This window comes from Spermophilus citellus, assembly GCF_964194105.1.
Source record: "Spermophilus citellus genome assembly, chromosome: 2".
Lineage (NCBI taxonomy): Eukaryota > Metazoa > Chordata > Mammalia > Rodentia > Sciuridae > Spermophilus > Spermophilus citellus.
Window position 1 is genome coordinate 38,800,801 of NC_138183.1, and position 25,549 is coordinate 38,826,349.

Consider the following 25,549-nt stretch of genomic DNA (forward strand, 5'->3'; position numbering starts at 1 on the left):
ATCCCTAGTACAAAAAAAAAAAAAAAATCAACGAGCAACTCTCTAAGGTACAAGATGAGTTTTGAAAAAGGGCAAGTAGACATCAGGGGAATGGAAATCAGAAATTTATGAAAATCCTGGGAAAGATTTTTGAAAGAGTCAGGACTTCAGGAGACACAGAAATGATAAATAAAATGTTTAAATAGGAGCAACTCAAGCCAGAGTTTCCTGCTTTCCAAACTGTGGCTCTGTCTAGGATCCTTTCCCAAGTCAACCTCTACTGAGACCTTAAGAAGGACTGGCACTTTCCTTCTGATACCTGTAGGAAGAAATGAGTGGTTCTACTTTCTGCCCAAGCTCAGGACAGAACAGAACCCTCTTTCAGCACCTTATTCCTTAAGGTTGCCCTTAGGGAGATCCTTGTGGAGTAGAAGGATGACCAGATCAGCAATCTCTTTGCCCTGGTCATATAACCCACTTAAACTCTACACACAAAGCCTGGGAGGGATTGGGCTTTAGAACTCTGAAACTCTGAGAGCCAAAGGATGACAAACTGATTGGAATCCCAGGAGCACTTTCCCTCAGAGGGGCTGGAGCAAGGGATTCCTCCCATTTCTGATCAGTGCTGACCTGTGTTGGCAGAACTGGGCTGATTTGAAAGTTAAGTCAGGCTGACCCCATTCTGCTCAGACATCTCACTCTGTGCAAAGTTGGCCCCCTTCCTAAAAGAGCCCACTCACATAGAAGCTGACACCCCCACACAGCTGCAACCTGACCACAATGTCTTTAAACTATGTGGCAGGCAGACGTTAACCTATTTCCTGAGTGTGTATAGAAGGAGTCAATTTTGAGAACCTGGTGACACTTTATGAAGTGTACTTGCCCCTCCTGCCCCTCTAGCATATGTGAGATCCTGGATTCAATACCCCCAGTACTACCAAAAAAAAAAAAAAAAAAAAGGTTTTGAAAGCCTGCTCTCCACCTGCACTCTTCACCTTCAATCACAAAGCTAAACCTGCCCTTAATGTGTGGCCATGACTCTGGCTTATAAAAATTAATCCTCAATTGTGAACAATCAATAGAAAAAATTAAAAAAAATTTTTAAAAAATGAATGCTCAAGGGGAGTTGCTGCTTTTCTCTCTGTGTGAGGCACTTGTCAAGTTCCTGACAATAAATTTGCTTCGTCCTTGGTATGTCTGTGTGATCAGTCCCGTGGCAGTTTCCTTTCAACCTGTCCCATCCTCTGGAAGAAAACTTTCATCATGTAAGTATCTCCTGAGCTGGGACAACTCTGCAGAGGTCTGAGGCCTGGCCTACTCCAAAGTGCAGCATCAACAGAGTAGGGCTCTACCAAATGAGAGAGTATGGCAGGGGCAAGTGAGGTGGACTTTGAGATGCTTTTGGGGGTCTCTAAATTCAGATCAAACAAGCCTGGGTGACCAAAAGCAAAGTGATGATGAGGGGAAAGCCTATTCACTACCATATTCCAATCTTAGTTCCATTCTGTCCTCACCTTATCCACTTCTCATAACATTTTTTTTCTTTCTTTTCTTTTGGTACTGGGATTGGAACCCTGGGATGCTCAACCCTAAGTCACACCTTCAGCCCTTTTTAATTTTAGAGACAGAATCTTGCTAAATTGCTGAGGGTGGCTTTGAACTTGCGATCCTCCTGCCTTAGCCTCCTGAGCTGCTGGGATTACAGGTGTGTGTCACCACACCTGGCTTACTTGTCAATTATTTGAGACCCTGTCTCAAAATAAAAAATAAAGAGGTCTGGGGATGTAGCTCAGCAGTTAGGTGCTCCTGGATTCAATCGCCCATATCCACCCTCCACATAATACAAGTTATGGTAGACCCATTCACTAAAGTACACATGACTCCAAAGCCATGCAAGATATTCTAAAGCAGTCTTCCCTCTGACATCTCAATCTCTAAAAACCCCTGCTTTTAGGCAACTACCAGGATCTTTTTTTTTTTTTTGTAGTACTGGGAGTATTAAATCCAGGATCTCGCATATGCTAGGCAAGCACTCTACCACTGAGTTACATCCCCAGCTCTTCTTATTGTTTAATAAAATTTAAATTAAAAATTTAATTAAGTGTATTTTTTTTTTTTTGCTAAATCACTCAGGCTGGTCTTTTTTTTTTTTTTAAAGAGAGAGTGAGAGAGAGAGAGAGAATTTTTTTAATGTTTATTTTTTAGTTTTCAGCGGATACAACATCTTTGTTTGTATGTGATGCTGAGGATCAAACCCGGGCCGCACGCATGCCAGGCGAGGGCGCTACCGCTTGAGCCACATCCCCAGCCCCAGTCAGGCTGGTCTTGAACTTGCAGTCCTCCTACCTCAGCCTCCAACATGCCTCCAATTTACCATTTACCTTTATAAATCTTAATTTCCCCAGCAATAAAAATGAGCAGCAAAATCAGGTAATTTTCTAGTTCCCTTCCAACTTTGATGTATGAGGTTTTAGTTTTGAGATTCCACAGCCTCTCATTCTGAGAGCACAGAGCTGGCCAGTCTTGTTAGGAGGCAGCTTGTCTGTGGTTTGGCACCACTGCCCAGCAGGCATTTATTAAATCAGTGGGATGTGGTCCCTGTTGGCCTGGAAGAGAACATTAAGCTCCAAAAACTTCCTGCAGCAGGCCTCCTTTGGAGACTGCTGCTCAGAAGGGTGAGGAACAAAACCATTTAGGTCCTTGGCTGTCCTCCAAGATTCTGTTCACTAATACTTTTGCCCTGTCTGCAGGAACCAGTGACTGGAAACATCTGGAAGCCTGCTTAAGACCTAAGGGACTTCTCTCTCCTTCCTTTGGGGTGACTGTTCTTGACTCTGGTAATCCAGGTTGACCTTTGCCAATGCCCCTTCCCTTCTAGTCTTCTACACTACATTGGACAACAATGCTGTAATAAAATCCACATGAACCCAGCTGCTAACAGCTTCTGGAAGAGCTATAAGATCTAACACCTGCCCCTTCATTCTTTGAGCCCTAGTAGCAAGGGAAAAGAAGGCTGAGACCCAACTCTTGCACCTCTGGGTCTTACACTGGAGTTATGGGGAAAGGGAGTAGTTGGGGGTGGGAAAGGCAGCTGCAAGAGAGGGATGCACAGGTGTAATGATATGGCTGCTGGGAAGCCAAGCAGAACCCGAGACTGGGATTGCCTCATTCTTGGTGACCCTACGTCATGTTGACAAGGCTCATTACCTGGCAAGGCAAGAGTGGATGGGGAGGTCAGAGTGTGTCATGGGCCTGTATTCCAGGGTTGCCTGTCCCTCTCTGTTGCGGGGAGCCAAAGTTCCTTGGGTATCTAATTATATTTACTGAGTACATATAAGATATGTGTGCAGTGCTGTCAGCATGTATGTGTATGGTCGTGGTGGTGGAGACACACCAGTGAACAGAACAAACTAAATTTCTGTGCTCCAAGTCTTACTTGCTTAGAAATCCTGACTACAGCACAGACCCAGGAACACTGGCAGGGGTGGGATGCCTAGTCAGAGGTAGAAGAGCCACCCTAGCAGTGCTGGGTCTCTCCCATTCTGATTCCCTGGCCCTTAGCTTTTCTAGGGTAGAGTATATGGTCATGGGATTTCTTCTGGTTAAGGTCAGAGCTCTGATTCACTTTAGCTTTCTTCTCCTCACCAATGCCAAGAATCCAAGAAATAAACACATAGGTTAGAAGGACAGATAAGCTACTTGAGGTTTATTTATAAAGTAAAAGAATGCACTTACTGTTGTGTTTTTTTTTTTTTTTTTTTACTACTTTGTCTTTTCACTCAGCTAATTTTCTTGCTTGTTCTCATTTGACAATCCTAAACTGACTTCAGTAACCTTTCTGCTCTTGTCTGTAACAAGCCAAAGACCCGCATATCTTTCCTTGGACCAAAGGGCAGGGTTAATTTCCAACAGCCCTCAAGAATCCTTTGGAAGCAAATGACTGCTCTGGTCAGCTTAGGCCGCTGTGGAGCAAAGAAAATGGTGTCCTTCTTGGAGTGCTGCCTTCATCTCCTTGAACTCAGCCAACTGGCAGGCCTCATCCAGCCCCAGCCAGCGGTAGGCTTGGTGTTCATTGGAGAGGCGGATCTCCACATCGTAGTCCTTCACTTCTGCCAGCCAGTAAATGACTGTTTTAGGCTTCTGCCACGCAACATAATTGAGCTCCTTTCTGAACCCCTCAATGATGGTCAGCTGGTGAGCTTCTATTCCTGCTTCCTCCCGAGTCTCCCTTAGGGCTGTCTCCAAGTCATTCTCTCCTGGGTCCACATGGCCTGGTTAAGAGAAAAGGAGGAGGGAATTTTCAGTAGTACCTAAAGATAGATTTTTCTAGGCTTGATGTCTTGAAGATAGGGTATTAGGTGACTTTTCTAGGAGTTTCTGGGCTAAAAGAAGTCTAAAGATTGGAAATATCCTGGGCTGGGGTTGTAGCCTAGTGGTAGAGTGCTTGCCTAGCATGCATGAGGCACTGGGTTCGATTCTCAGCACCATGTATAAATAACTAAAATAAAGGTCCATTGACAACTAAAAAATATTTAAAAAAAATAATTGGTAATATCCTGATGTGCCTGGGAAGGAGTACAAGGTAGGTAGTACCTGGTTCTTGAGATCTAAGGAATTCTTCCTTCCCACTCCATTTTCTCTGAAGAGAGCAAAACAAACTATGTTTGGCAAATCAGGCTTAGAATACTGCTTCTGGATGGTAAGCAAGACAGTCCTTCTCAGTTTTCTATCTCCTGTGCTCTTAGAGACTTTTCCCTTAGAGACCTTTAAGCAATTTCTGAGGAGCAGTCCCTTTTTGGCAGGGTGATACTTCACCTACAATCCAATGAGGACATAACACTATCTATAGTTGGACCCTTAAGTTCCAGGGCCAACAGACCGACTCAAAACCCTGAAATGCTACACCAACAGCTGTTTCCAAGTAGCCATTAAAGCTTTTTTCCAAATTGTTTTCATCTTTCTTTACTGAACAAGGCCAGATTTCGGTTTCATAGGGAAAGTCCTGATGGGAACTTAGACTAAGCACAAGTTGAGAGCCAGTTCTAAGAAAATTTGTTGGCAAGTCTGAAATTCAAGAAGACAGCTGCCAAGAAACTGTTGTAGGAGAATTTGAGGCTCTGCAGACCAGAGTGGCCCTCAGCTTTATGCCTAGGCTTTTTCCACAAATTCTCAGCTTGCCCTGAGGGGCCCAGAAATATCAGGGAGTATTCTGGTAACCTGTCTACTCATGGTTGTGGCAAGATGTCGAGGAGCCTCCTGGAGCTCAGGGGAAGCAGAAACTCTTTAGTTGTTACCCTCTTGGTTTGGAGTTATACCCTAGTACTTCCCTTTCCCAGGGGTCCACATACAATGCTCACAGTCAGTTGCTGCTGCACAGAAAATCAGGAACTTGGCACTTGAAGAACCCTTTTTAGCTTATGGCTGCGGGACATTTTCTCTGCATAGCACCTCCTATAGTGTACATAAAGACAGATAGCTAATACACTGAGGGAGTAAAATGGAAGGATGCTGATTAGTGACCCTTATTTAGGATTTCCTGTCTCCCCTCAAGTGTGTGCGAGTTTCTGAGCACATTCCTTCCAGAATTCAATGATATTTAATGATAACAGGGTAACTTCTCCCCAAGTCCAGGCAGGAAATGATTAGGAGAGCTGCTGACATCCTTTAATGAGGGGATCATGCAGTGTGACTAGGTGATCAGAAGATAAGTGTGAATATTCCTATTCATAGTATTTATGACACTTCTTTTTTCCACCTTGTTTCTTCCCGATACAACACAAATGTGCAAAATTTTATTTTCTGTTATCATTTCCTTGTTTTCTTCCAACCCTAGATCCTTGTCTACCCCTCCCCATCTCACTCCCTGATATCTTGTCTGGGAACCATTCACTCAGGGCTTCTCATCCCCATAGGGGCCAAAACAAGTCTGTTCCTGCCCACTTGGACCATTCCAATGGCTTCTTTCCCCTCTTTCTCCCTATACAGAATGGCTTATTTTTTGGGATCATCTGAGGAAATCTCTTACTCTTAGAAGTGAGATCAGGAATGCTAGTGGATGAAATACAGCCAGCTTACAAACAGATCTTGGCTTGGCTGAAGACCCCAGACCACTAGTCTTCACTGTTCAGCCTGCTAGAGAACTGACCACTCTACCCTGGGTGCTGAATGATGGACCCAGGGCATAGGTGGTTGATCAAACTGCAATCCCAAGGTCTCCGATCTTCAAAACCTCCTGCTTTAAGAAGGGCTCTCTGTTTCCCTTACTCTTCCACTTCTGTCAGAGACTGCAGATGAATGTATGATCAGGGAACCCACCTTCTCTGTGCTTCTAACTCAAAACATAGCTAGATTAAAAAACACTCCGGATGTTTAGTTCAAAAGAAAAACCTAGTGAATGGGACACTGAACAAGTAGTCAAAGGAACCTGATCAAATGAAATCCAATAAAGGGCTAAAAGAAAACTTGGGATTTTCTGGTCAACCCCTTCCTTCTTTGACAGATGAAAAAAGCCTAGAGAGGTGGGCACATAGCCCAGTCATGACTCAACTCCCAACACCCACAATTCCCAGTCCGATGATGGTTTTCTCCTATACCATCATTCACCACAGAAGCTGGAGATCTGGTGAATGATACAAAAACACCAGATGCTGCTTCTGCCCTGGAATGCAACCACAGAATTCTATTTTCAGCTTTGCTTTGGCCTGCAGACCTTGTACATAGAAAGGATCAAGGTCTTCTGCCTATCCCACCAGTTCCTGCTGTACAGTCACTGGGAAACAAGAGCAACACTTGGCATTTCCCTAAAAGCCAGCCCCTCTGGCTTCACACCTTTGGGAGGAGTCCAGTGATGAATGCCATTTGATGCCTGCAGCAGTAGAAATTCAATTGAATCGTTGTCCACCTTGGGAATAAGGCGTCTTCGGAAGATGATCAAGCCACATGCTCTCAGGGCCATGGTCTATCTAAGAACTTAATGAAGAAAATATAGGACATTTGGAAGTTACACAAAACAGGAAGATCCAAACTTGAAGGTGGCACTGTGGTGCTGGAGAGTAACACACTAACAAGTGATCTTATAATCTAGAGAAGGCAGCATGCCAAGGGCCAATGATGGAAATTCAGAATTTAGGGACAGACCTTTGTGTGTTAACTGCAGGATCCGGCAACTATCCTAAATCAATGTAGCCTCTACTAGACCTCTTCTAGGTCTCCCTATAAAATATAAGACTTGTGTGTATTCGTGAGTCTAAAGATTCTTAGTAAACCCACTGAAACAAGACAGAGAATGGGAATGTGAAAGATGCAAGTATCATCAAACCCACAATCCCATTTCCTTCACATATATTCTGAGCCCCTGGCAACACAGGGACCCCAAAAGTGTAGTCTGATGACTCAGAGGGGTCACCTAAAACAGGTAGCTTGGTGTACGAAAAAAACTTCTTGTTATTTTTTTCTTTCTTTCTTTCTTTCTTTTTTTGTGGTGCTGGGGATTAGAACCCAAGGCCTTGCGCATGTAAGGCAAGCATTCTACCAACTGAGCTATATCCCCAGCCGCTGAGTTCAATCCCCAGTACCAAAAAAAAAAAAAAAAAAAAAAAAAAGTAAAAAAATAACAACAAAAAAGAAAGGAAGGGAGAAAAGTAAAAAGATCTGTACAAGTGAATAGAAAATTCATGATCTGAGAGGACACATGTAATCAAAATAACAAAAAATAATGAAGATCTTTTTTTGTTGTTGTTGGAGGGTCGGTATCAGGGATTGAACTCAGGGGCACTTGATCACTGAGCCACACCCCAGCCCTAGTTTGTATTTTATTTAGAGACAGAGTCTCACTGAGTTGCTTAGCACCTCACTTATTACTAAGGTTGGCTTTGAACTCCCGTTCATCCTGCCTCCGCCTCCTGAGCCACTGGGATTACAGGCGTGCGCCACCGGGCCCAGCTGAAGATCTTTTATATAAGACCCTGCTAAAAAAAAATTTATGTTACTCATTCACTTAACCTATACTGAGCACCAACTATGTACAGTCATCCCCTGGTATTGAAGGGAGGTTGGTTCCAGGACCCCCAGGAACACCAAACTCCACAAATGTTCAAGTTCCTTATATAAAATGGCCTGGTATTTGCATATAACCTGTGAATATCCTCTGCATATTTTATTTTTAAAATGTATTTAGTTAATTAATTTTTACTTTATGGTGTTAGGGATTAAATCCAGAGCCTCCAGCATGCTAGGCAAGTGCATTCAGGTCCCTTCGAATACTTTAGATCATCTCTAGATTACTTATAATATCAAATACAGTATAAATGCTAGGTAAATTATTGTTATATTTTATTATTTAGTTAATAATGACAAGAAAGGGCTGGGGTTGTAGCTCAGTGGTAGAGTGTTTGCCTAGCATGTGTGAGGCACTGGGTTTGATTCTCAGTACCACATATAAGTAAATAAATAAAGGTCAATCAACAACTAAAAAACATTTAATAAATAACAACAAGAAAAACAGTCTGTGTTCAAGAGACACAATTTTGAAAAAAATATTTTTGATCTGTGGTTGTTTGTATCTGTGGATATGGAACCCCTGGATACTGAGACTCAACTACACTAGGCACCTATAAACTGCCTTTGTCCTTAGATAATTAATCATCACATGGGAGAGGCAGAATTTAATCAAATAAGCTAATTTTAAAAACCTGCCAATAATGTACATACTACAAAGGAATAATGAATAATGGGTAACCTGACCTTGTATGAAAGATCATGGAAGGCTCCCTGAAAGGGATGTTTGAGGAGCAAAGGATGAATCAAAGATAAATCAACAGAGGGAAAGAGGGGAGAGAGTGTGTTCCAGGGGGAGGGAACAGCAAGAATAAATCTCAAGGTGGGATGGCAGATCTGAAAGAAAGCTACATGTCTCAAATGCAGTGAAGGTCTGGGAGAGTGGCCTAAGATGCATAAGGCTCATTTCATGTCAACAGGGTGGGAGAAGGAGCTGGTGCTCAGGGAGGGCTTATGGAGTAGGAGTGGCTATTCTTGGCCCTCTTTTTGGTGCTCAATTAAGAGGCTGTCAAAGGCATACTAAAAATCAGATCCAAACTGAAACCTGTTCTAGGGCAATCCTTAGGATTGCTAATAGATGGTAATGTTATCTTAGGAAAGATCAGTTTCTTACCAAAGAACCACAATACACCTTTCCAATCCACCTTTCTCCTCTTAGTGCCAGGAATTTAATCCAGGTCTTTTGGCACACTAGGCAAGTGTTCTACCACTAAGCTAAATCTCTGCCCCTCCCCAAAGGGTTTTTTTTTTTTTACCTTTTTTTTTTTAGAAATTTTTTTAATATTTATTTTTTTTAGTTCTCGGCGGACACAACATCTTTGTTTGTATGTGGTGCTGAGGATCGAAACCGGGCCGCACGCATGCCAGGCGAGCGCGCTACCGCTTGAGCCACATCCCCAGCCCCCCAAAGGGTTTTTAAGGATCGAAAAAAAAGTCAAAGGGGATTTTGAAATCGTCTATGTTTTCATATGCTTTTTTTTTTTTTTTTTTGGTACCAGTTGATTAAACCCAGGGCCCTTTATTGTGAAACCACATCCACAGCCCTTATTATACTCAAGGGTACTCGACCACTGAGCCACATCCCTAGTCCTATTTTGTACTTTATTTAGAGACAGGGTCTTACTGAGGTGCTTAGCACCTAACTTTTGCTGAGGCTGGTTTTGAACTTGTGATCCTTCTGTCTCAGCCTCCAGAGCTGCTGGGATTACAGGCATGCACCACTACACCCAGCTCCTTACTATATTTTATTTTGAGACAAGGTCTTGCTAAGTTGCTTAGGGCCTTGCTAAATTGCTGAGGTTGGCCTTAAACTTGTGATTCTCCTGTCTCAGCTTCCCAAGTCCCTGGGATTACAGGCATGCACCACCACCCCTAGCTATTATCACATGCTTTTGAAGGAAGAATAAATTGGCATATATCTTTAGTAGGGTAGTTTTACGATCAAAATATAAATACAGGGCTAAGATTGTGGGTCAGTGGTAGAGTACTTGCCTAACACATGTGAGGCACTGGGTTCACTTCTCAGCACCTCATAAAAAAATAAAGTTATTGGGTCCATCTACAACTAAAAATAATGTGTTAGAACCAAATGTGCTGCTTATGAGAAAAGAAATTCAGACATATTAAGTAAAAATAGTATGATTCAGAATAGTATAATAATGAAATCTTTTGAGTTAAAAATTCATATGTTAAGTGGCAATAGGCTTTTGTTAAACACTGTGTTCTATTTTTCTGGACTCCTTATTTATGTTGAGAACTTTCCCTCTCCAGAAGCTGGAAGTTACTGTTACTTCAGAACAGATGAAAAAATATTTCAAATTACTGGTTCATAGTTGAGGGTGAAACAGCTGACTGATCCAATGCCTCTCCTATAGACACTCAGAGTATTAGAAAGTGAGATATGTAACATACCTAACTGTTGCCTTAGGTACAATCCCACAAAATGAATGTTGGAGCCCATAGATAAGTTTAGGGATCCAAGACTAGAGGGTGCAGTACCTTGACTGGGACAGAAAGTCCCATAATACTTCTCCATACCACTACCACCTGCAGTACAATATGATAACATAACATAAATAGACCTGCATGGGAGACAAAATAAATAGGCCTGGTGTGGCCATGTGGAAGCAGGCCAATATTTTCCTATGTGCTAAGTAGTGGAGGTAGGGGAGAATCTTAGGGTAGCAACAAGGTACAGCCTAGCAAGATGTATCTTGGTGGATACCAGCATATAGGGGTGATCACAACTAAGAAGCAGACTGGCCAAGTGTTCATCGAAATGGGACCCAAAGACCTTGGATCAGATGTTCCCTCTTCATCTATGCTTTGGACATACAAGAGAGTACAATCCTTCTAAAGGGAGAATTCCTCACTGCCCTTTTCAATTACTTGGCTCAAGTCAGATGTTTGCTGGAATTTCTCCATCCCCACACAGGCCGTACATACAAACTCCTACTTACCCCTTCTGAAGCAGCTCAAATGTTACCATTACCTGTGAAGCCTTCTGTTTTCTAATTACTCGACAAACTTTTACTATAGAGTTGAGTCAGAGAAGCAGAGCTATGAGTAACGGAAAATTAAGAATTTATTATAAGAATTATTCCTTGTAACAATTTTGGAAACTGGTAGAGAAATCCATGCAACTACTTAACTTGCATCTGTTGTGGGCCTCAAGTCTCTATAGGTGATACCAACAGTTGGGAAGAAAGATGATGTGAAGTAGAGGAGAAAGAACAAACTGGAATTTGTGAAAACAAATTTTGATCCATGAGGACAACTGGAATTCATCAGGACCAACTGAAACTTGTTACTGTCTCTAAGTTCAGTGACACAGATGACCTGCAGAAGTTGGACCCCCTTGCTTCAAAGCTGAATGCACATGTGACCCAGGATTCAGAGGAGATGAAGGGGGACATTCCATAGGTGCTGAGAAAGCTGTAGGCTTGGATATGTCTTTTGCCAGCAAGGTGAACCAGCAGATCAGTGTTAAAGTGTATGCACAGCCCCTGTGCCTGATACCCAGATATGTCCTTTAGTGTACTGATTGCTACTTCACTTCAGCTTTCCAAATCTTCATAGATTTGGGACCTTTCCCTATTCCACATCTTTAATTTCCTTCTCTCATGGTATTCTAAACGTAACCCCCACCTCCAGTACTAAGGATCAAATCCAAGGGTGCTCTACCACTGAGCTACATCCCTAGTCCTTTTTATGTTTATTTTTAAAAAATATTTATTTTTTAGTTGTAGGTGGACACAATATCTTTATTTTTTATTTTTATGTGGTGCTGAGGATTGAACCCGGGACCCCACGCGTGCCAGGTGAGCACTCTACGGCTGAGCCACATCCCCAGCCCCTTTATTTATTTTTTTAATTGAGACAGGGTCTTGGTAAGTTACACAGGTTAGACTTCAAATTATGATCCTCCTTCCTCAGCCTCTCAGTTTTCCAAATCTTGCACAAAATTTTGTGTTCAATACTGACCTGGAACCAAACAGGAAAGGACTCCTGGGACATGTAGTTCCTACTTAGCTAAAGTGACACAGTACAAAGCAATCATAAGCATACACACCTAGTATGGTAAATCTATGTTGGCAAATCTTCCTCTGGCAAGGAAGAGCCAGACTGAGCTCTGTTTCACTGGGACTCAGCATAGCAGATCTCAACAGATGTTCATTGACTCAACAGAACTTTCTCCCCACCTCCCACTCAAACAAATGTTTGAGTGTGTTCTGGGGCCCTGGGAAATAGCCCAGTGTCTTCCAGAAGAGTACCATTTACATAAAAGTCAATGGCGCTATTGTTGGGGTTTTCTGTTTTTCTGGAGACCAGAGAACTGAAACTGTCCAGGGGTTTGAAAGGAGCCAGCTTTCACACACAGACTCCAAGCCCATTCAAACCTCAGGGGGTTAAAGAACATAGCATCCAATATGCAAATATGCCTGCAGCCAGGATTGCAGAGGTGAGAACTCCAGGCTGACAGCAGGCAATTCACACTTCAGAAAAGTGGCAGAACGCCTGAGGTGGTTAGAAAAAAATCTGAAAAGAAAAAAAAAAATCCCTCAATGTCATCAGAAGGTTCCAGAAGCTAAGGAAAAGTGCTCTTGGCTTGATCTATACGTGCAATTCACTCACAGCCTAGGAGGTTTGAAACCTAGGTGCCAAAAAAGAATTTACAAATAAATGGCTAAGCCGATGTGTTCCAATGTTTCCATCAAATTAATCAGAGTACTCTTGTAAGCATAGTTCAACTCCAAAAGTCCTTAGAAGTATACTTTTATTTATTCATTTAGCAGTGCTGGGGATCAAACTCTGGGCCTTGTACACACTAGGCAAGCACTCTACCACTGAGCTACACTCTAGCCCCACTAATATGACTTTAGATAGAAAGAGCTCCCCAAATCCTCCTCCTGATTTGCTTTCCATAGTCTTAAAAGCCCTTGTATAGTGTTTCAATTAAGCATCAATACTGTGTCAGCTATACTATACAAGGTGTTTGTTTGGTATCAGGGATTGAACTCAGGGGCACTCAACTACTGAGCCACATCCCCAACCCTATTTGGTATTTTATTTGGAGACAGGGTCTCACTGGGTCGCTTAGCACCTTGCTTTTGCTGAAGCTGGCTTTGAACTCCCTATCCCCCTGTCTCAGCATCCCGAGTTGCTGGGATCATAAAGGCATGTGCCACTGTGCCTACTGTACAAGGCTTTTGACAATTATCATTCTAATGCCCAAGACAACCCCTCCAGACAAGCATTATTATCTCTTTAAGAGGAAACTGAGATATTAAGAAAGGTTAAATACTTGCCCAAGGAAATAGCTGCCCTGTAAATAAATCTGAATCCAAATAAATCTAACTCCAGTCTGTATTTTTCTCCCATCCCCTTTAAACTACTCTGCTTGCCAAGAAAGAATAGGGCTTAGGGCACAAAAAGCCCTGACAGAGGACATACAAATGATTATAAAAATCACTTTCAGTTTTGAAAATTTCTGAACTTTAATCTCTATTCATCTGGAGGTTGCTTAAGATGCCTAGTTGTAATCTTTTCCATGAAACAGGCTGAAGGTGGGTGAAGCAGTAATCAAAGGTCCTGGTGTCCCAAAAGACTCTGGAGGGGAAAGTGTAGCTTAAAAGCCCTAAAAATGCCTGTCAGGGAAGGGTTTCTATGCCTCTATTGCTCTTTTCTGGGAAGTAGGAACCTAAAACCACATGTTCAAAGCCATACCCTATAGCTTTGGTATTCAAAAGAACCAAGTACTGGGAACACCCTTCATGTTAGCCTGGGACAAGCATATAAACATCTAACTTAGGGCCCTGATATCCAAAAAATTAGTCCAGGCCACTCACCTTGGGGAGGAAGGCCAACTGCCAGCTTACAAGCAACCCATAAGATTATTCAGCTTTTCCTCATTTTCCACATAACTGCTTTCTCCGTAGTTCACCAGTTTCCTTCTTCTCTTTTTGAATGGACAATAATAATATCCCATCCATCAATAAAGTTCTCTCTTAAAAAGAAAAATCCCTAACTGCATGAATAAATTTAAACAAAGAAAATATTCCTTCAACTGTACCTTTTTCTGGACATCTACCACTTCCTTCTTCTCAGAGAATAAACTGCTGAGTCACTTTGCGATCTTTGCTATCTGGCTGAGGGAGGAAACAGGAGATTTCACCTGTAATAGCATATTGGCTTCTAGGACGAGGCCAAAGTCAGACAAGGTTGGGACAAAAATTTTTCTAGAGATTTGTTAAGTGGCCTATTAGTGCCATCTGCTGTTCAATTCTAGAAAGCAAATTTGGGGAGTTACAGTATTAGAGCCTGAAGGGATTCCTTCACTCATCTAATGTCTGTTGAATATGCCACAGGCAGTGTGACAGGACTGAAGAGTAGATATGAAGCTGAATACTACAAAACCCAGATTTGCTAGAGGTTTAAGCCTAAAGTAGAAGGCATTCAGACAGACATGTCAGTGTGTTTTGTGCATCATAAAGGTATAAGATGAAAAGATAGCAAAGAAGGATCTTTAGATCCAAGAAGTATACCCCATAAGGATTTCAAGATGGCCAGTTTACCAGCAGAATAAAGGTGGAGGCAAGGGGCACTCCAGGTAAAGGAAGGAGTGTGTGTAAAGACCCTTAAACACAGATATTCCATTGATAGCTTAGCTTATATTCTGTAGGCAATGAGGTCTTTCAATGGTTTTAGGCAGGGCTGTAATTTGGTCAGATTGACACTTTATAAAAATATTCTCACAGCAAGCAAAGTGAAAAACATTAGAAGGAAAGCCTGGAGGCAAAGAGACTAGCCAATTATGAACCTACCACAGTCCAGTTAAGGTAGAGGCTGTGGGAAGGGAAAAAAAAGAGGATAAACTGAAGAGATATTTCAAGTAAAATTGAAAAAAAAATGTTTCACTGTCTAAGGGAAAGAGATTTAAATATAAATCCAAAGGAAAGGGAAAGAGGTGTTTGGTTTAGGTGATTGTCACTCTTAATCCTGTATTGTAAAACATCAAGCTAAAAACTTCTGTTTTAATGGCACACTCAGCCTTGGATCACTGAGAAATGGATTTTCATATTTTCTGTAAAACAGCTGTTATACACTATGTTACTCTTTATGGGTAAGGACCAACAAGAAAAAAAAATTCCTTTAATATAGATACAAAGAAAAGATTTATTTTAAAGAATGGATTTGTGCTGGGTGCAGTGGCACATGCCTCTAATCCCAGTGGCTAGGGAGGTTGTGATAAGAGGCTGTGATACCAGGATCGCAAGTTCAAAGCCAGCCTCAGCACTGGTGAGGCACTAAGCAGCTAAGCAATCAGTGAGACCCTGTCTATAAATAAAATACAAAATAGGGCTGGGGATGTGGCTCTATGGTCGAGTGCCCCCAAGTTCAACCACCAGTAGCTCCCCCGCCAAAAAAAGAATGGATTTGTTTCCTTATTAGTAAGAATTACCTTATTTGCTTAACTGCTTAATTTTGAGCTAAACTGAGTACTCAATTACTAAGTATCACAGGTTGGATACAAGCTGGTTAGTATATTTGTCCCCCCCGCCCCCATCCCTTTGGTACTGGGAATTAAACCAGGGGAATCTCTACCACTGAGCTGCATCCCCAGTTTTTAATTTTATGGATTTATTTTTGAGATAGGGTCTTGCTAAGTTGCAGAGAGGGGCCTCAAACATAACTATTCTACTGTCTCAGTCTCCCTAGTGGCTGGGATTACAGAGGTGCACTTGGGCTCCCATCTTTTTTTGTAATTATTGGAAGGATAACAACTACCATTTTTTGAATAGTTACTTCTGGCCAGGCATTGTGCAAATGCTTTACCTTCTTTATTGCACTTAATCTTTGCCACAACCCACTGAGGCTTTATTGCCATTTGCAATGAAATCCAAATATTTTGATAAAATAGAAACTATAGCTCAGAGATGTGTCTGGGTAGTCATTCAAAAGCAGGCAGGCCCAACTCCCAACATCATTGCACTTTCCTTGTGTTTTTTTTTTTAGTGTGGTACTGGGGATCCAACCCAGGACTGAGTGCATATTAGGCAGGTAACTCTGTCACTGAGCTATATTCCCGGTCCTTTTTATTTCGAGATACTGTCTCACTAAAATTGCTGAGGCTGGCTTAGAACTTGTGATCCTTCTGCCTTTCTAGTAGCTGGGATTATAGGTGTGTGTCACTGGGCCAGCCCAACATTATAGCTCTTAACCTCTGCTTCCATTTTAGTGTTTTTAAATTGATATTTGAAGGGCTGGAGATATAGTTCAGTTGATGGAGTGCTTGCCTTGCATGAACGAGGCCCTGGGCTTAATCCCCAGCACCTCGAAAAAAAAATTGATATTTGGATTTCATTCAGCTTATTTTAAGCTGTTCACGACTCCCCCCCCCCCCACCGCGGTTATTTTTGTTTTCTTAAGGTAGTGGAACTCTCTTATTTTTTGTTTGTTTGTTGTTTTGGGAGTACTGTAATTGAACCTGGGGCTTCCCTCATGCTAGGCAAACACTCTGCCACTGAGGTACACCCCCAGTGCCACCCCCCCAATTTTTCTTTTTTCATTTTCAGACAGGGTCTCCTAAATTGCCCCTGAACTTACATCCTACTACCTCAGCCTCCAGAATGGCTGGATGACACTCGTGCACCACTACACTGGCTTGACTGACTTTCTCCACTTCTGCTTACATGACCACGATATTATTCATTCATAAAACGAAGCAATTACAATATAAAATCTCATTTGAAAGCAGGTGAGGTTTAACGGATGACAACAAAGTGAAATTGAGTCCCTGGTAGTGGAAGGAAAACCCGGACCTCGCCTGTCTTTGAGATTCTGATCATGTACCCCTTTTTTGCATGCTGGCAAAAAAGGCTCACAGGCAACTAGTCCTCCCTTCCACCGGTGCAAACAGGTAAACTGAGGCCCTGCGAGCGGTTGAGGTCTGGCCTCCCTACGCCCCCCAGCTCGAAGAAGGCCGTGATCCTTTTGACCCGGCAGCGACATGAGGTTACTCAGCGGCTGATACCCATCGCTCCAAGACCCAGTTTCACTATGGAGAACTAAACCCTCAGGGTTACTCACCCGAAGCAAAAGAGAGGCAGGAAGTGGGTCTTCAACGGAGGCCGGAAGTACACCGGCCAATCAAGACAGCTCCATCGTAGTTCCGTAACCCTTCAGTATTGGGTAAAAGGAGCTGTGGTCCACCTTTAAGGCGGGTCTCACTGGAAATGTCGCGAGATCTATGTGCAGGCGGGCTGATTGGTCAAAGGACAGAAATTGGGCGTTACGCCCGCTGTTTTCTCAGGTTTCCGATTGGTTTTCTAGAGGAGAAGGCAGTGAGCGACAACGGGTTCCCTGACTGCCCATTGGTGGGCCGTGCGGGCCTGCGGGTAAGCCAGTGTCAGCGCGGGCATTCGAACTGGCGTTTGGCGGCGTTGCCATGGGGATGCGGCCTGGCTGCCTCTGGAGGTTGGCGGGTGACCAGACGCTCAGGTCGCTAGCCTTGGAGTTCTCACAAGACGGCATCCTTTTCTCCTGTCCTGAGATAGGGCTGACTGACCAGGCGTCAGGAAGCCCCCACGGTGAGAGAATTGGGGAATCGGAGCGGAGAGGATTGTCGGGAGCGGTGGCGCCTGCCCTGTGGAGAGGGTGCGCCTGACGGCCGCTGGCATTTATGAGGGAACTGGGAGTTGGTTCCTCCTGGTTCTTCTGAACGTTTACCCACTCTTCCTTTCATCCCCATATTTCTACTTTTTCTTTAGCAATGATCTTGAACACCACCTCTCTCAAGACGTCTTTCTTAGTTGCACATTCCTCCTGCCTTTGAACCCATACCCAGGAGGGAACCCTTCTTTGGTTCGGTTTATTTGGCTTTAGGTTATTTGTGTACTTCGTTAATCCCAGTGTCCTCCTCTCATAAATTTTTTGAAATCTTTGAGGTAAGGCAAGCTTTTTCACATGTTTTACACGAAGGCTATTTTCAGGAAATGTTTGTTCCGTTGAATTTAATTCATCACATATAGGTCGGATTCCCCTTTATGTTTTTATTCTTCTATAGAGAGGCTCTGTAGTCTACTTCAATGCATGTAGCAGTGCAGTTGGCACCTATCTTATCCATTCAAGAGGTGTCCATGATAGAATTGCATTACCAAGACTGTTTCGTTGTTAGCTTATAACCTAATTCATTCTCATTGCTGATTCAGTATTCAGTTTCCTTGCTCATATTCTCATAGATCAATGGTGACTTTAATAAAAGGATTGAAAAAGCCAGGTTATAGTAGCTATGTTCTTACTACCCTCTTAGAATTCTAAGTTTGAAACACTACCCTGTAACTAAACTGCAGATCTGTAAGATGGAATCCAGTGGAAACTGGATTGGGGATTAAGAACTTGGTTTTGGCTCTGTCTTTAACTCATTCACTGTAGATGGCTTTGCAAGTCATTTACCCCTTCAGACCTTGCTTTTTTTAACTGGAAAAATCGAAGGGTTGGGCTGGGGTTGTGGCTTAGAGGGAGAGTGCTCACCTCGCACTTGTGAAGCACTTGGTTCGATCCTCAGCACCACATAAAAATAATATAAAGGTATTATATATAAAAAAGAAAAATCTAAGGGCTGAATTAGATTAGAACTCATGTGACTCTATCAATTATCTCTCACACTCCTGGCCTTCCAAAGACCATCCTGATTTCTTTTAGCAGCTAAAAGTAGTCACTACCATTTATAGAGCATTTATCTTGTGAGAATTACAAGGGCTTTGTATAAATATTACATTTTTCTTAGTATAGCATATAAATATGCCACCCAGATAGCATTTCATTAAAAACTTTTATGTTGTTAATGAAAATTAATGTTTTGTTAATGAAAATTAATGAAATTTATAATTTGTGAAGAGTAGACTTCAGGAAGTTTTGCTAAATGAGTGATAGAGCCATGTGCTGTGACATGTGCCTTTAGTCCCAGTTACTTGGGAGGCTGAGGTCAGAGGATCACAAGAGTTTGAGGCCTGCCTATGCAGTATAACAAGATCTCATACCTTTTTGAGGGAAAAATAAAAAATAGTTATATAAGTTTTACTTGTTATACTTTGAGTGTCATGGTCACTGTAAACTTTCTGAGTTACTGTCTCAGGGGTTTTGGTGTTTGTGTCCTGTTCAACAAGACAACTTTTCCATTTCATTATAAGTGAATTACAATGGATACCATATATTGTTGAGTTTTTATCATATACTGAATGTAGCACTTAATTTGCATTATTCTATGTAATCTTTTTAAAAAATATTTTTAGTTGTTGATGGACCTATATTCTTTATATGTGGTGCTGAGAATTGAACCCAGTGCTTCACACATGCTAGGCAAGCGCTCTACTACTGGGCTATAGTCCCAGCCCTCCTTGTAATCTTCGGAAGCAAACATCTAAGTCACCATCATTTTCTTTTTTTTTTTTTTTGCTTCCTAAATTATCTCCTTCCTTCCATTTTTGCCCACCCCCTGCAGCACATTCACTGAATTGGTCCAGTAATTTTTAAAGATATATATCAGATTCTATCTCTTCGCTTGCTTAAAGTCTTCCAATGAATTTCTGCTTTCCTTAAAAATAAAATGTAGACACCTTTACATGTTCCTAATCTGAACCCAACCTTTCTGACTTCATCTCTCACCTACTATGCTCACCAGCATGTACTTCTGTTGATTACTTTATCATGCTGAGCTCATTTCCACCCTAGAATTTACATACTCTCCTGGAATGCTTTTCCTCCTGATCTTTACTCATTTATACTATTTCAGGTTTCACCTCCATGTTCCTTCTGAATGAGACCTTTTGATCATTCAATGTAAGTTAGGCCCTTTCTTTTCTTTTTTTTTTTTTTTAATTGTACCTATCACTCTCTGAAATTACTCCATTTATGTGATTGTTATCTCCTCACACTAAGATAATAGTGCCATGAGGGCAGTGACAGTTCCTTTGTTTTGTTCACTGTCCATTGTCCAGAACAGGGCCAAGCTCATAAAAGCTCCTCAAAACATATTTCTTGAATGACAGGATAAAAGTTCTTGTTGGAACTATGTCCATATCTGTGTCCCTAACAATTCATTGAAGCAATAACTTCATTTTGTTGGCAGGAGCAGTGAGTTAGGGTACCACTAACTCTGCCAAAGTTTTGCTAAGTAATCACATTAACCTGATAAACAAGTTTTTATCACCCTGATTACTACTAGTATCAAATGCTTTTGTAGAGTTTTAAATATAGTGTTAGGAATATTTGCTTTTGAAGCAATTATTGAATGTTTATTATTTTTAGGTACAGTTTAGATACTGGGGATAAAACATTCCTTGACCACAAAGAAATCATATTCTATTGGAGCACATAGAAATGATCATAGATAATTGTTACAAAATGTAACTAATGATGGAGATTATTAAAATATAATGTGAAGCCAGGTGTGGTGTTGCTTGCCTGTAATCCCAGTGGCTCAGAAGACTAAGGCAGAAGGATCACAAGTTCAAAGCCGCCTCAGCAAAAACAAGGCACTAAGTATCTCAGTCTCTAAATAAACCCTAGACCCTGTCTCTAAATAAAATACAAAGATACAATGCAAACACAGAAAGGGCATCTGATCACATCTGGGAATTCAGAAAATACCTCATTTGTATTTTAATCACTAAGAAGTAAAGTAAGACTTGATGAAAGTGGAAGAAGGCTATTTAAGAGCCCATGAACAATTACATAGAGAAATAAAGCAGTTCAAAGGGTTGAGTAAACTGGAGAGAGAGGAAGGGGCATGATTATAGAAAGACTGTGGGACATGCCAAAGAGCTTGGATTTTGCCATGTATATAGATGATAAAATGGTTAAGATGCCACTGAGAAGTTTTAAATAAGGGAGCAGCATGACTATATTGTACTTTTGAAAGAGTGATCTGGCTCAGTAGCCTAAAAGGGGCAAAACAGGAAGTAAGGAGAGAAGTTAAGGCATAATGATCTAGGTGACAGCATTAGTGGCTGAATTACTTAGGCAGTGGTGGCGGGAATGAGAATAGGAGAGGGGAAATTTGACAGATGATTAAATTGGATGAATCAATTGATTGGATTTGGGGTTAAAGGAGAGGAGGGTATCTAGGGTGCTTTATAGTTTTCTCTGAGTGACCTCATGAATGGTGCTATCAATCACCGAAAGAGAAAGGTATAGGAGCAGAGTTTTATCAGGAGGTAATGAGTTCACAAGTAGTTCAGATTTTTTTTTATTAGTTGTTGATGGATATTCATTATTTATTTATTTATTTATATGTGGTGCTGAGGATTGAACCCAGTGCCTCACACATGCCAGGCTCTACCACTGAGCCACAACTCCAGCAAAATTCAGATTCTTAATCCTGGTACTCTTTTAACTTTTTTGTTTTGTTTTGTTTTGTTTTCTTTAGTGCAGGGGTCCAAACTCAAGGCCTCATAAATGCTAGGAAAGCTCTCTACCACTAAGGTATATTCCCATCCCCATGAGACATTAATGATTCCTACAATTCTACATGTGTTTTATTTTTGTTTCTTTCTTTTTCTTTTCTTTTCTTTTTTTTTTTTGTAGTTGTAGATGGACAGAATGCCTTTATTTTTTATGTGGTGCTAAGGTTTGAACCCAGTGCCTCATACATGCTAGGCAAGCGCTGTGCCACTGAGCTACAGCTACAGCCACCTACATGTTTTTTTAACAAGATATTTCTATGAGACCGTTTTACTGTGAAGAAAACTTAAGTTACACTGGGATTTTGGAAAGTATCCCACTAATATTGCATGATATCCATGCCAAAAATACTAGTTGAGATTTCACCAGCAATTAGGGGCAGTGCTATGTCTATTATAGACTTTTAAAGTTAGCAGTGTGTTGTGTTTATGTTGAAATTTAATTAATTAAAAGCAGTGGTATAGAATCATATCGCCAATATTGTGGCTATCCATACACTTTCTTTTTTTAAAATTTATTTTTTTAGTTGTAGTTGGACACAATATACCTTTATTGCCACAGTCTTGGCTGGGCACAAGATCATGAGCCACCACACAGCTTTGTCGATTCAAACAGCAATTCTTTATTCCCGAACTCACACCGGCCTCTACACACACGTTCTGGGGAAATCCAAGTTCTGCCGCCCCATTCACCTACTCCACGAGGCTTTTTTTTCCAATACTTTCTGAATCTCACGAGAACTCAACAGGAACTCAGGCAGCAGGAACGCCCTATTCCCAGCAGCAATAATCTTCAACCTGGAACTTCCCTAAAACCCATATTGTCTTAAACCGGGAACGCCTTAAACCCAAGGAGCGGGATACTTCCTAAAACCTGCAGGATACACCCTAAACCTGGATCCACCCTCGTCCTTGAGCAGGGTCACCTTTCTCAAACACACATGCAATGTCAACAGCGAAATTCCAAGGCAAGTCCATTTAACATGGGGTACGCTGGCAAGGAAATTTCGATGCGTCATTCCTACTTGGCAATGGCCCTCAGCACTTTATTCCATTTATTTATTTTTATTTGGTGTTGAGGATTGAACCCAGGGCCCCGTGCATGCTAGGCAAGCGCTCTACTGCTGAGCCACAATCCCAGCCCTATCCATACACTTTCTAAAACAAATTTATATGGTTGTTTCAAATAAATTATGCCTCATTTTCTTAACTTGTTAAATTTTAATTGCCATTTATCATAAAAAGTCTTGGAAAATTAATTGGGTAACACAACTAATTACATATTAATTATTTAGATCACAACAAATAGAATTATTGTTTTCAAAATTGTTCATTGCTTTCTCAATGTCATTCCTTTGGAAATAATTCCTGGTGTCATAGTGGCAACTGTTTCCAAAGGGTTAAAATTCTGATTGAGTCTGTATGTTTAAAAAAACAGACTATGCAGAGCATGATGGCGCATGCCTCTAATTCTAGTTACACCGTAGATTGAGGCAAGAAGATTCCAAGCTCAAGCCCAGCTGGGCAATTTAGCAAGACCCTCTCTCAAATAAAAAAAGTGATAGGGATGTAGCTCAGTGTATAGTGTTTGCCTAGCATATGCAAAGTGGTGGATTTGATCCCCAGCACTAAACAAACAAACCAAACAACACGAAAAATCCCTGATCATTATTTTTCCAATTAAACACAAGAGAGCATTTGTTGAAAGTATTTGCAGAGTAGCAAAATCTGCAAATGACAGCTTCCTGAGGTTGGATTAGACCAAGACTTTAAAAATAAAGCACTGAATTTAAACTACCAGTACTGGTCACCACCTGTTACTGGGAATTCTTTCAGAATGGAACCTCTATATTTAGAGTAATGCTTGGACTGTTTTAAGATAACTGGGTTCAACAATTTTTTTATGTTTATTTTTAGGTAATTGCTTTCAAGCTTTTCATCAAACTTAAGAACTCTAATAAACCCATTGGAGGGAATTTCAGTAATAGCAAGGTATTAGCAATTAAACCACAAATGAACTTGAAACTTTTTTTTTCAGTTATAAGCAGAAACAATCTCTTGAAAACTACTTTAAAAAAATGGGAATAACTCACAGTTTGGTATTACAAACTCCATACCTAGCCTTAAAAATTCCATTACCTGGGTGTGGTTTTGCATGCCTATAATCCTAGCTATTGGGGACTGAGGATCACAAGTTCAAGGCCAATCTTGGCAATTTAGCAAGATCTTGTCTCAAAATAAAAAGGCCTGGGGATGTAGCTCAATGAGAAGGCACCTCTGAATTCAATCTCCAGTTCTGCCAAGAAAAAAAAAATTCCATTAAGTATCATATTCTAATTTCTTTGCAGCTGTTCTCAGCAGTTGTCTAGTGTCATTTGTCTTCTGTTGAGATCTGTAGTCTATAAACAGAATAATTCCTAGAATTTGAAATAATGAACTCTCTTATGGGGGAAGAGTGTATACTATATTACTCATCTTTTAATCTGCCACTCTTTACATCCTAAATTTTTTGAGTTCTTAGTTAGGGATCTAATGCATATCATGAGGTGCAAAACATTTTAATGAAAGTTGATAGTACTGGCTTTATATTGTATCAGTTCCCCCCACCCCTGCCCCACCCCATACTGGGGATTAAATTCAGGGGTATTTTATCACTGAGCCACATCCCCAGCCCTTTTTATTTTTTTATTTGAGACAGGATCTCATTAAGTTGTATAGGGTCTCATTGAATTCTGATGTGGTTCTCTAACTTGAGATCACCCTGCCTTAGTCTCCTGAGTTGCTGGGATTACAGCCATGCACCATCATGCTCCAGGCTATTGTATCATTTTCTGATGGTACAATGGACCCACTGACTTTGTATTACATTAACAAGTGACAATTATTAGTGGTTGTCTAGAGCTAGATGGGTTGGGGGGAAATGGGTTTCTATGGGGGTTGAGGAACATAATCGAAAATTGATTGTGGTGAAGGTTACAACTCTATAAACATACAAAAAGCCATTGAATTTGTATGGCATGTGAATTATACATAAAATTGTTATATATACTTTTAAAAGTGATCATTGACACAGTTTGATAGAACTCAAAAAAAAACCTTTCTTGACAATTAGAAGATATTTTAATTCTTACATTTTCATACTACTTTTACAATAATGAAATTAAAATTTGATTTCACCTTTGGAATTAACTTTTTATGTGGACCAATTTGAAGGATTGACTCTAATACCTCTAATTCCTCCCATGTAGTCTCCCTCATTTTCAAGAATGGTATAAAACATAAAATTATAAAACATAATACAAATATAATACATTTAAAACATATATAATTGTACAGTTAGTGCAAAACAGTAAAATGTTTGAAAAGCCACATTTACCTACCAAAAATGTATGACATTGAGTGCCTTAAACCATTCATAGTTCTAATTACCACATAAAATGATGGTAGATGGTATTGGACTAAATCATGAATCTCAAACTCTAATGTCCACAAGGCTAACCAATTAATATAAATGAATAAAGTTGATTTATATAAAGGAACCAGGAGCAGTGAGGACCATTAGGTACATAAGACTATATGTTCTTTTTGAAGGAGACAATCACTACCCAGTTTTGATCTATTGTTGTCCTAATTATAGGCACAATTTAGTTATACATTTTAATTTTCAAGAAAAGCAGGAGCTGGGTATTTTTATTTGCTCCTGATTTTTAAGCATTGAAACTAATTTTAAAAAGTTTTGAACACTTCTCAAGCTGTAAAATATGAAGACATTCCCTCATGGACCAGATATTATGGAAAAAATCAGCTATAGATATATGATTTCTGTTGCCCTGGTTGCTGTAGTATTATCTAAAAATTTATGTGACAAAAATATAATATGGAAAAAAATAATGTGGTATATACCAAAGATTATGGCAAAACATATGTGTGAATTATAAAACATAATACAAAACTAATAAATACCCAAGACCTAGCATGCAATCTCCCTCTGTTCTCTTCATGTTCCCTTTTTCCCTGTTCTCCCTTCAGAAGTTTCCACTATCCTAAATTTT

At 40.8% G+C, this 25,549-nt stretch overlaps 2 protein-coding genes across 8 annotated transcripts in view; one reads left to right on the forward strand and one right to left on the reverse strand.

The window, feature by feature from the left end:
• Window positions 1-2,145: 2,145 nt before the first annotated feature.
• NUDT2 (nudix hydrolase 2) lies at window positions 2,146-17,237 on the reverse strand. 7 transcript variants are annotated; one of them, XM_081272550.1, is made up of 5 exons: window positions 17,125-17,171; window positions 14,108-14,183; window positions 13,884-13,988; window positions 6,808-6,948; window positions 2,146-4,250 (listed from the first exon to the last, which is right to left on the reverse strand). In XM_081272550.1, exons 4-5 carry the CDS (start codon window positions 6,932-6,934, stop codon window positions 3,934-3,936), a joined length of 444 nt encoding a protein of 147 aa, XP_081128676.1. In that variant the 5' UTR covers window positions 6,935-6,948; window positions 13,884-13,988; window positions 14,108-14,183; window positions 17,125-17,171; the 3' UTR covers window positions 2,146-3,933. The 7 variants fall into 7 exon arrangements, with proteins under 7 accessions (XP_081128676.1, XP_081128671.1, XP_081128672.1 ...); XM_081272545.1 differs by lacking the exon at window positions 13,884-13,988 and having other exon boundaries at window positions 17,125-17,196; XM_081272546.1 differs by lacking the exons at window positions 13,884-13,988; window positions 14,108-14,183 and adding an exon at window positions 10,995-11,094 and having other exon boundaries at window positions 17,125-17,164.
• A 262-nt stretch (window positions 17,238-17,499) lies between these two features.
• Window positions 17,500-25,549, forward strand: part of KIF24 (kinesin family member 24) — a 69,651-nt gene continuing 61,601 nt past the window's right edge. Inside the window, exon 1 of the mRNA XM_081281016.1 lies at window positions 17,500-17,624. The gene's annotated coding sequence lies outside the window, so the exon portion shown is untranslated. The remainder of the gene's footprint in view (window positions 17,625-25,549) is intronic.